The sequence below is a fragment of the Epinephelus fuscoguttatus genome, linkage group LG24, assembly GCF_011397635.1.
Source record: "Epinephelus fuscoguttatus linkage group LG24, E.fuscoguttatus.final_Chr_v1".
NCBI classification, from domain to species: Eukaryota; Metazoa; Chordata; class Actinopteri; order Perciformes; family Serranidae; genus Epinephelus; species Epinephelus fuscoguttatus.
The window spans coordinates 15,324,854-15,336,980 of NC_064775.1; the positions used below are offsets into that span (position 1 = coordinate 15,324,854).

Consider the following 12,127-nt stretch of genomic DNA (forward strand, 5'->3'; position numbering starts at 1 on the left):
ACAGAGGCAAGTAATTTTAGGGATGCACAGAGTGATAAATTCTGGGCCAGTAACAATAGCTATGTTTAAAATAAAAAACAAAATTGGACAATTTTGATACTGATTGACTGATTTTTTTTACTTGCCAATAGGTAAACGTACTTATGGAAAAGTATACGTCAAATAAATTTTTCCCAAAGATGGTTTCTTTCATTTAAGGTAGTTTTTATCACGCTGCTGCACTACTGCAGCTACTGCACAGACTCTGGCTCCAAATGACATCACCAGAGCAAGATAGCAGCAAAAATATCCCGGATAATTTGGCTCCACTTCTGTAGAGTGGGGGTAAGTGGAGACATGTCCTCCATCTTTATATACATTCTGTGGCTGTATATGACATCGTCGACATCAGAGTTAACGTCTATAGTGTCCAGTATGTCAGATGTTTCTGTCAGTTTGCTGATATCCCGGCTAAATCTTAATCTTCTTTAAATAATAAATTTCAACTTGGCCAAAACCAATAATGTTTCTCTTGTCTGACTTTGTGTCAAACAACAAACATGATGATTTCCTTCAAAGTTTCCTTTAGTTTCATGGCATTTTGCCTTGAGCTTCGTCTCTTCCGTATCTGGGCGTTGAGGGCGTCTGAAAAGTTGCCAAGCTGGCATTGGTGGTTGCTGCCTCCAGCCTGTCAGAAACTGTTTATCTGAGGCCACTGGCGTCTTGGCAAAATCAGGACGAGCCTCTTTCAGGTTTCAGCTGTGACTCAGCTGAGCTCTGAATTACCCAGAGGCAGTATGCTCAGCGCGGACGGGTCCATGAGTATAAGTAGACAAGCGTCTGAGCTTTAAACCCAAACTCAAATGGCTCTCTGTTGCGACTGAGCTTTAATTCTAATTTCCACTTTCACTCCCATCAGAAAAATTCTCCACTGTTTGTAGCTATGAGGAGAACTTGACTCCTAATTTCAAACGCATGTTGCGCACACACGCTCTTCAGATCTGCGTCTTCAGTGTGTGTATGCATGAAGTGCCTATGTATGTGTATGTACAGCTGTGTGTACGAGGAGAGACACAGGCTTTGGGGAAAAACTCATTAAAAAAACAAAAGCTGTGTTTTGCATTCTGCATCACTCTCCGGGCGAAGAAGAGAGAAATTGGACCAAAATAGCACAGGAAGCGAAGTTAAATCCTTTAGTCTTTTCAGGCCGATTTATTGTTGTTGTGGGAATTATGTGAATTGTAAAGCAGGTGAAGTGGTTGTTTATGGCATCGCTGTAAATCACGTTCACAGACACAGTCAGAGGCAGCAAAGCCTGTGAGAGCACGCGCGTGTGTGAGATGGAGTTGTATCTCTCCTCGGACAGAGACATTTTGTGCTCCAGGCCGTCTCCAGGCCTTAACGAGCGGAGCAGTCCATCAAAGTGACTCCCAAAGTGGGTGCAGGGGGAAAGGTCAGGGTTGTGGATGTCCCCGTTTCGATCAAAGCAAGGGCCGAATCAGATTTAAACTGAACATTTTGTTGCCCAAAATATATTTTCTTATTGGTGTTGGTATGAGCCACACTTTGCCACAGAGCAGTGGGTTACATCCCTTACAGTATGTAGTTCATTTTTGTGTATTCGTTGACACTTATGATCCAGTTGTCCTTTGATGCCTGCAGCCACTTCTGTGTGATGGCTTTCTCTACCCAAAAGTACTTTATAAAGATATTCATCCTGGGCCATGAGCCCGTCTGGATTATGCCCAGGTATAATGTCACAAAAGAGCAATCAAATTCTATTGTAAAATTGATTTTTATTTCTTTCTTTGGCGATCTCATGCCAATATGAATGGATCTGAGGGCAGCCTCAAAATGTATGAAAGTGGGCTGCTATTGATTTACCACACTGCCTCCAGCTTTCATCCTGTCCCTGAGAACCCCGCTGTATAAATTTCAATTTCAGAGTCGCAAAATATCGCATTATGTTGGCAGTCCGAGCCTGACCCTCCCAAATATCATCCGGGTGTGTATATATGTTGTCAGGGTCCTGCTGTACGTCCCCAAGATCAATATTCTGTTAGCTCACATTAACCCTCCTAGAAAACCCCAACATTACAAATATTAAAAGGCCCACATACAAGAACGAGTTTTAGTGATAATATTCTTTACAGTTTTACCTTTCCATTAGACAGCCTTCTCCAACAGGGAGTTGAAGCTGTTATCTCAAAGCCACCAGAGTCCACTGACAGAAACAGCCATTTGCTGGTCTACGGCTGCCTCGATCAGTTAGTGTGTGAGGTAAAGCAGTGAAAATGTTCCACACATAGCGTACACTTAAACTGATATTGTTTAGGTTTCGTGGGGTTTTTTTGGCTGAGGCCCCCATCCACAGCAGTACGCCGCTGTGTGCCATATCATCTCGTTTCTTTTCCTATCCTTTTCCATATGTTTTGTTTTGTAGCTGCAAGACTGGAAGATGTGTGTGGAATGACAGTGTTTTGTGATCCCATGTGGGATGGGCCAGAGGGCCATGACACCTAAATAAAAATGAATGAATGAATGAATGAATATAGTGCAGAAAGGTGTTACACCTTTATGTGTCCACTGCATAAACTGCACATGTAGGCCGGAAGGTTTAAATTCTTGATTGTATGCCATCCGCTTCAGTATTCCTGCATGCTTTTCAAGGTGAAACCCTTTTGCGGGTCTTAATTAAACCTTATCCTTGGTCCATTGATTAGGTGTTAAAAATGTTTTTCAAAAGCTTTTCCTCAATAGAAGACAGAAATTCTGAAGTAAAAGCTAAATAATTACAATTGCTGTAAAAACCCAAATAAAGATATGTACACATCGCCCTCTAATACCAGATACTGTGTGTGCTGGTAACAGACTGTACACCTGCTCAGTGCCAGGTGTGTGTGATGCTACTAATTTAGCACGCACATCAAGCTGTGCTGGTCGCAGCATGACGTGCATGTGCTCCTTATGTTGTGGGTTCTGCAGTGTGGGCACGTGTGCTTTACCTGTTCCAGCAGGTCTTCCACCTTCCTCTGCCAGCCCTCTCTTGCCGCCATCATCTCCAGTTCTTTCTGCTGGGAGAGCTGAGTCAGCGCCGCCTGTTTGTCCGCTTCATACTCCTCGGTCAACTCCTCCTTTAACAGGCGCACCTCCTCCCTACAGAGAGTTTGGTCAAATTAAACCTCATTGCATTTGTGCCCGTTCTGCTTCATTTTGTCCTGCTAAAGCATGTCTGTAAATATTGTATGCCTCCATAAACTTGCTTCCGCTGGTGTTCATTTCCAATTCGCTCTTATTAATATCCATGAGTGCTTTGGCAACTTGTTATGATAATAACAAGTGTGATTGTGAAGCAGAGGGGGCGAGAGATGACAGAGATGGATGAGGAAACAAATGGGTAGAGCAAAACATGAGAATGTGACACTGACAGGCTGACAGGGAGTGAAACACATGAGGGCTGCTTTTTTTTATTTACCGCAGTGCGTCTCTCCATTTCTGGTCCAAGTCGTCTGCCATCTTGTCCATCTTCTGTTTCTCTTCTGTTCTGATGGACATCACTCTGGCTTCATGCTGCTGTCTCTGCGTCTCGATCTCCTCCTGCAGACACAAACAGGTGCACAAATTTTTCATTTATTGTGTCATCCAAGCAAATGTGTTCCAGTCAGAGATTTTATTCTTACGTGATCTCAAAATTTCAAACATTTTTTGCGTGATCAGGACTGAAGTGTGTCATTAACTCAGTATAAAATGTGTGTGGTGTATGTATTTAGAGTGCTGACTCATTAACAATAACAATGTGAAGCTACTAAAAGTACCGAAATCTTCCCAAATTGCCGTCCCTGACCAGATGCAGCATTTCAATAGCTGAACGGTGGATGACTCATAATGCCCACCTCCACATCTATTTATAATGCCACGGCTACAGGGCTACAGGGCATTTATAATGTGCTGGTTCCGAGGCAGAAACTAACTTCACCAGGTCAGCCGTTTCCTGCTGCTGAGGAGGCTCCAGGGTTTATCTGCTGATGACTTCATTAAAGGACCTAAAAGCTCTTTTGTTCAGCTTCCTGGTAAAGTGCCCGAGTGGTTAAATCCAGACTCAAATGTTCAGGAAGTTGTATTCGAGACAACAGCTTCCATTTAAATGCATCTGAATATGTTGGGAAAATATCCCTGATATTGTTCTCTGGCAGGTTTTAGGGCTGCTGCACAAGTTATCTGGGGGTTTGGATATTTGGGGCCCAGTTTGGTCCATGCTGGGCTGGATCTCTCAGATAAAGTGACTAATGGTCTCATCAGTATTAAAGACAAAAAAAAACACTCAGTGGAGATGAGTCACATTTCACTGTAACTGAGCCCTGCAATTTCATCATAGTAGTATTGATTATTTCAATGTACTGTGACATGCATCTAGACTGAATCATATGAACACATCTTATGTCTGAAGGCAGAAAACCTGCAGAGTGTCACACAGTATGACAGACTATAAAATAGCCTGTGGCACCTGTGAGTGATATATACTTAAATATGGCGTTATTAGATTATAAGTATATTTTTTTAGTATGTGTAAGCAGCATTTTGTTGTTGCAGCTGGTCGAGGTGGAGCTACTTTTAACTTTATATACAGCTAGGTAGTTTAGTCCAGTAGTTCCCAACCTGTGGGTCGGGGCCATCCAAAGGGTCACCAGATAAATCTGAGGGGTCCCGAGAAATTTGTATTCATATTTTGGAATTCTTGCTCTTTATTAAGAATAACAATAATAATAATGGTAAAAAAAAGTACAGTATTTCCCTCTAACTTGTCGTAGAGTGAAAGTATAAAGTAGCATAAAATGGAAAAACTCAAGTAAAGTACAAGTATCTCAAATGTGCACTTAAGTACAACAACTGAGCTACTTTACACTGCTGCTTAATAGTGAGTGCAATAAAAAAAAATACTGTAATTAAATGTGATACTAGGATAGTGTAATATATTAACACAGCATGTAGTGTGTATTGGGTCATTTATTGTACTTATTTGTATTTACTGTATACAATTAAATAACCAAATACTATTTTTTTTAAACAATTAATGCTCTTAACAGCAAAAAATAGACACCATAATATTGCTTTGTGAGGAAATAATCTGTTAGTTCCTCTCCAGACATCGATTAAACCCTAAAAACTCATTTCTGTTAATGCACATAAAATAAAACTACATATTGACAGGTTTTTTTCTATGAAAAAAAGTCTCTTCATGGCTTGAAAAGGCTTAGATGTAACTCTACACCTTAAACTCATATAGTATGTACAGATATAATGAGTGTACCTGCTGAACAGACAAACCTTTGCTTGTAAACAGTAATGGATATCATGGTTTTGGCATGACTACGTTACCAAACAGGTAATAATGTGTTGCTAATGATATGGAAAGCCCCACCCTGCAAAGATAGTTCCTTTGGTTTGTGACGTAACGAACCATGGCTGTCTGAGGACATATCAACACTAACACATTTTCATTTTAAAATGGTGTTTTAAAATGAAAAGGATCTCCGTACACATGAGCATTACGTTGCGTACTCTGTGGTTGCTTAGTTACATAAAATATAGCAGATGCCAAAAAGTAAGAGCAGAGATTTCTTTCCTTGGATCAATGACAAAGTAAAACTGCTACTGAAAATAACACGAGTATAAGGTGGTCAAGGCAGCAGAAAACAGATCATTACAAAGCAAATACAGCAGGATTACAGGAACATTATCCCTCTCTGGAGGAAGCCAAGCTGAAGTTAACCACACAAGAAAGTTATGTAAGTTAGTTGTAGGGATAATGTTTTGGCTTGACACGTCATGACAAAATGGGTGTCTGCATTATTGTTTTCAAAAGTCTCAGTTTCTGTCCATTCACACTGAAACGCAACCCCGGAGTTTTCAAACTGAAACGGGGTCAGCAGCGTTTTCAAAGGTCCATTTTAGGGGTTTGGAAGCACCAGAGTATTGTAGATGCCGGGCATATATGTGGCAAAGTTTTAAATGTAAACATAGTTAGTGAGGATCCAGCCTGAATCTGCATTCGGGAGACTGCCATTGTCGATGCTTCGCCATAGCACTGAGCGCTCATTTCACTCATAGTAGTAGTAGTAGTACTCATGGTAGCGTGTAAAAACATCATATGGTCGTGTTAACAAGGTTGATTGTCACTGGAGGGGGCCTTTAATTTTTTATAATTTCATACTATAAACTGACAAACCTTTAGCTGAACTTTCTAAGGGTCTTTTTCTGTCTTTTTATGATGTAATAAGCAACTAAGCTATAACAGTTCCTACGCTGCTAAACAATAGCTGGTCTCAATTCAGTGTGAAGCAGGGATCAGCTGGCTCCCTGCTTGTGTCTCTCCTGCAATGTGCTCAGTGAGAACACAAGATACAATCCTGTGTTAGGCCTTTGCACACAAACCAAATCTCCTCTTTTTATAGAAGCCGGGCTCTGGTGGGAAAGCAAAGAGCACCGCTCTGCAATTTCATCTAATTATCACTCCTCTTTTATTAGGCATTTTGTATTCACTGATTTTATGTGCCAGTTTCCACCAGCTGTGACTTTTTCCACTCATTTATATATGAACTTCATCTTTGTGCATGTTGTTGTTGACTGAGTTACATTCAATTCATTTCAATCGTTTTATTTACATTTCAACCACTTTTGCTTTTTTCTTTTATTATTTTGCATTGATTTAATTTCCCGACAACAATTAATTATATGACTAATAATAACATTAAAAAAACAGTCTCTCTTCCTGTCTCTCTCTACACTCTTCCTTACCAGCGGGGCTCTTTTCAAACACAGGACCACTCAACTCAAAATAGCCTCATCATCATTATCTCACAGCTGGCCTTCAGTACGCACTTATTTCCCAGTTAAATCTCATTTCCTGCATACAAAATGTTCTTCCTCTCCCCCATCTCTCCATCCTTTCTTCCCGTCTTTCTTTCTAAAGCGTCAGTTATGCTTTCCGCTCTGACGTGAGCTGACAAAGGATCGTGACGAGGAGACATTTGGATCTTTTATACTCTGAGCGGTTTCTCCTTTGCTTCAAACCAGCATTCTCTCAAACTGTAGGCGGCAGTGTATCTAAAACTGACCTCTACAGCGTGGTTCTCTGCCCATCAATGTTCACGTAGTAGAAACTGTCAGACATGCAGGGACAGGTGAAAACCAGCTGCACGAGTGGCTGACTTGGCTACACAAACATTAAGGCCACTGAAGTTAGCGTTTACGATTTCATGTATAAGTTGATGAACAGAGAAAGCCAATAAAACTTGAGCAGATTGTAACGAGGAGGAGGAGGAGGAGGAGGAGGATGGCTGCTACAACTGTACTATATGGAGGTGTGTGTGGATACAGAGTCACAGTCAGGAGTGGTGGGATTGTGACGTGACGCCTCACTGAAACAGATTTCACACAAGGACTATTTTTTAAAGGTCCAGTTTGTAGGATTAAGTGGCTGAGGTTGCAGACTGCGACCAACTGGAACTTCTCCCATGTGCAAAGCATGTGGGAGAACTAAGGTGGCTGACGCAAAAACACAAAAATTCAAATGACCCTATCAGGAGCCAGTGTTTGGTTTGTCTGACTGTACTTGACACAGCAGGTTATGGACTCTCATTATATGTAGGGCCTGACCTTGATTCTTTATACGATAAAACAGGAGTGAATAAGCAGCAAAACAAAAACACAGTCTCACAAACAGGCACATCTTCAAAAGCACTGCAATGATTCATAGCCAAGGTCAGCACCGACCAGCTGGACCCCTGCAGGAACACTTTGCTCTTCCCACCGGCAGGGAACAAGAAGATTATACATATCTGAGAAATTACAGTAACACCTCCAGTTTTCTAAACTGTGACTGAACTTTATTGCTGATTTTTCTGGATATAAACGTCTGAGAAGATACTCCCTCGTTTGGTTTATCGGTGTCATGAGTGACTGTCTGTAATAGCAGAGCCATTTGTAAAAGACAAGCACAATAATCTTTGTGTTTTTTGACAGAGATAAAGTATCTTGTCCGTGTTTGTTTCCTAGAAAGAGCTGTATGATTCACAACTAATAGTACGTAAAGTAGAGTTCAACTGGTATGTTTCTAATTAAATAATTCCAATAAAGCTTTCGCGCTAATTGAGACATTGTTTCAGCTGAATATGCAAAAACGTGAAATTTGTCTAGAGGCAAGTCTACAAATCAACCTATATGGAGATTAAAGTATCCTAATATAAATAAATAATAGATGAGTCTTCCCTTGGGGTAAAAGGACCTTCATATTTTCTCGTTAATTACCGACAAATGACGGAGTTTTATAGAATTTATGAAGCTGTAAAATAAAGCAATTCCTGTATTGACACTCTAAATCCTCTTGGTTTCATCCTCATTATTTTCCTCACCTGTAGGTCAGTTAGCAGGTTGCTAGTCTCTCGGACCCGGGCTCTCGTAGCGTCAAGCTCTATCTTGAGCTTCTCCTGAGTTTCCCTCAGACAGCTGATCTGTGTCTGAGCTGAACTCATGTTCTGCTCTCCCTCCCTCACCAGCTCCTGGAGGTGGGACACCTGAAGAGATCAACAGAGGGGGTTATCACATCGTCATTCAAAGATTCGTTAGTTACGTCAGTCCATAGCTCCCCAATAGTTTTCCTTATGCATTCAAATCCAGACATACAAATATCAGTCGCAGTATTTAGTGTCAAAACGCTATTTTTCAAAGCCCTTCAAAAACCATTTACCACGTGTCATGCTACATATAAACCCACTAGACCACTTGGCATGCCTCTTCATGACTGAGCCAAGCCTCTGTTGGGAACTGTGTGTTATAGATTATCCAAATTAGTTATATTCCTCTAACCCAATCCCAAGCTTTTTCCTCAACAGATCCATTTTCGATGGAACCCCTGACTAAGCGACATGTTTTATGGATATTTCATATTGTCTTAAAGGCATAACAATAACAGCACAGAACATGTGAATGCAATAACTGCATGAAGTTTCTGTAAAATATATGATATTTTTCTAATTTTTTATACAAATCTGTCTGTATTGTGTATTTTTTATTTATTCTAACAATCATACATTCCTAATGAGCTTCTTTTCTTGACAAACTCAGTGTTTTCTTCTCTCTGATGATTGGCCATTGCTCTAATAACTGTTTAGTTGTTTTAACTGCGTACTTTTGTAGTGCCAGATGAGGCTGTTTCACAGAGAGTGAAGGCTCTGTGAATACAGTTTGCGTTCAGGTCTTCACTGTGCCCTTATTCTGTGAGATTTTTTTTTGAGTTTATATCTTAATTAATCATCAAAATCTTAAAAAAAAAATAATCCACAGCAGTACATTGCTTAGCTTCTGTGGTTGTACAACTGTCTGCTTCTCTAAACTCAGAGGGTGCCGATCGCCATCAACTGTTGGTAATACACTGACTATGGATAAGTACCTCATACAACCCCACTTCAAAAAATCTGAACTATCCCTTTAAGTTATAATCAATATTAGTAGCCCTACATCACTGCTTCTGCTACCAAATAATTGGCCGTTTCCCTTTGTAAAACCCAGAAAAGAAAGCAGACGGAGTCGTCCTTTAGCGACCATACCTCCTGATTGGCCATATTGAGCTTGGCTGAGAGCTCCTCTTTCAAGTTGTCGAGCTGCTGCTGAAGGCGGTCGCGCTGCTCCTCCAATGACAGACGCTTAATCTCAAACTCCTGACTCATTTTCTGGAGAGAAGGAGGAGCAAGAGAAAGAGGATGAAAGGAAAGACAATAAGAAACTCACTAATTAGTGAGATATACTCTAGAAACTTTATATTCAAATATTAAATTATTTTAATGCCTGAAAAGACAAATTACTGGTGCATGTTTACTATGACGGCCTGGCAGCTCTGTCTTTTGGTTTCTGCAGTATTTCCTAGTGAAAGTATAATGTCTAAAAAAGGAGCGGAGTTAAGAAGCCACTGTAAATCCCATTTGTGCCGTAATATGGAGTCGTGGCAGTTGTTGAGTGTGAAGCATGGCTACTGAATGGAGGAAGGACACGTGAGTTGTCATTTAAACTTAAAAGGCCATCTCATCCGACCAACCGGTTTCTATAATCCTTCAAACCACAGCACCAAATCCTTTCTGGGCCACTCTGAATTTCTCTCATGAAACGCTCTTTCTACTTCTTGGTTTGCTATTAATTCCCAGCACTGGTATCAACAGTGGAAAGGTTTTATGGAACACAACCATCGCTGTGTTGTGTGTGTTGAACTTGAAGCAGTTGTTTAGTACAGTACTGCTGGATGAACAGCATCCTCAGAGGCAGATTCCTGGTGGTCAGACTGAGTTCAAACTCTTTAAATTTCACAGTGATTTCCCTTTATATGCTGAACATCTGCTTAAGTAATACTAATTCAGTAAACGCACAACATTTCTTACCCCCACATGAACAGCTCTGATCATCATGCAACCTTAAATAAATGCTAGTAGAGCTGCTTAATATGAAAATATCTATACAGCACGGATAGGCCATAAAGTGTCTGCAGCAGCTGTCTCTTTAATGTGCTTATATATGATCACTGCAAATGAAGGACTGATTATAAATACTGGAATTACAAGATTTTGGCACCAACGTACTTTGATTTTTCAGATTTTTATTCACTAAATGAGCCACAAAGTGATCCCATCCATATTTTCTGTACAGTGTAAATTACTGACGGTGTGAAACACGGAACAATGAGAATCTTTCCGAGCTTCACCTCCCATCCTAATATGACGTGAGGAAACTATAAAGCAACCACCCATCTTATGTTATCCACATGGGAACCAACCAGTAATCCTCTTTCTTTAACCCAACTACAGTAGATGTGCCTGTTACCATGCTGCCTCGAGCCTTCCACAAGGTTCAAGGTTTAATTTATTCACCCATAAGAACATGGAGATTGCTAATCAGCCAATGCTGAAATAAAAAACACTGACAATAAAAACCCACCGATAAAAAACATAGATAAAGACTTAAAGCTTTAAACTGTATTACATGATAAAAACTGCTTCGTGAGTCCTTCTCCAAGTTGTGCTTGACACGTTAAGCACTTTGCCTCACTATATTTGTGTGATGTTTTTTTTCATGCCTGCTGCTTTGGCTTTGGAACCTGGTTGTGACCTTTTTATGAAGTCCCAACCTCCATCTGAGCACTGTGGGGGTGCAGGCCCATAAACATCCAGAGCACAGAAATAAAAAGAAAAAAGGCAGGCAGAGGGCAGAGTCTCTGCAGGTAAGTACACCACACACTTCTAGCGGGACATGTTAAGAATATTTTCGCTGTTAGACATTGTTTTCCGATGGGAAACTGAAGTTCTTAAAGTGCTCTCTTCAAAGCCACCAGACTCCATTGAGAAAAACAGTAATTCAACATCGCTGAACACAGGAGTTGCTGGTTTAGTGCTGCATCAATCAGTTAGTTTGGTTGTCTTATTGTGTAACTTTGGTTGTTCAGTGTTTGGTGTTTAGTGTAAGGTTCATTTAGATTCAACACAGTCACACAAACAAATTATCCAATCGAGGCAGTGGTAAAGCAGCAGCTCCTGTGTCTAGCAAGCTAAAATTACTGTTTTTGTCGGTGGAGTCTGGTGGCTTTAAAGAGGGCCTAGATATGGCTTTAGTTCCCTATCGGAAAGGGCCACCTGACTGCAAGGCGAAGCGATAAAAATACTCCAAATATAGCGTACACTATAGCTGATATTGATCTTTTTAAGTGGTTAGAATACGTTTTGCTGCTGCTCCATCCACAGCATCATATTGCTTAGCTTCTGTCTTGGTACTCCTGCCTGCTTCTTTAACGCTAACCCTGGCTACGTACGATACTGATGTCAGAGAGTGAAGACAACAGCTAAAGACAAAGATTCATGTGTCATAGTTTCCTCCATCTGGAAAACAAACCCACCAGATGAATTAATTAATTAATGTACATCGACAGAAGAGCAGTCATCAGACGGGAGATTAGGGATATGACTGCAAAGCCTCTATCCTGCTGCTGTCTCATTTGGCCTTAGGTAGACTGTGGTGAATTATGAATTAATACAGCACGAGCAATTTGTAGAATTTGTCATTTTATTGCCTCCGATTAGAAACTCGTTAATATCTTGCTGACAGACGTAAA

At 40.7% G+C, this 12,127-nt stretch overlaps 1 protein-coding gene across 4 annotated transcripts in view; it reads right to left on the reverse strand.

Moving 5' to 3' along the window:
* LOC125885191 (protein FAM184A-like) overlaps nt 1-12,127 on the reverse strand; it is a 70,500-nt gene that overhangs the window by 27,767 nt on the left and 30,606 nt on the right. For all 4 annotated transcript variants that reach the window (XM_049570722.1, XM_049570721.1, XM_049570719.1 and 1 more), the window contains 4 exons: nt 9,585-9,707; nt 8,391-8,552; nt 3,455-3,576; nt 2,985-3,135 (listed from right to left, as the gene is read on the reverse strand). In XM_049570722.1, coding sequence (XP_049426679.1) covers nt 2,985-3,135; nt 3,455-3,576; nt 8,391-8,552; nt 9,585-9,707 — 558 coding nt within the window. The remainder of the gene's footprint in view (nt 1-2,984; nt 3,136-3,454; nt 3,577-8,390; nt 8,553-9,584; nt 9,708-12,127) is intronic.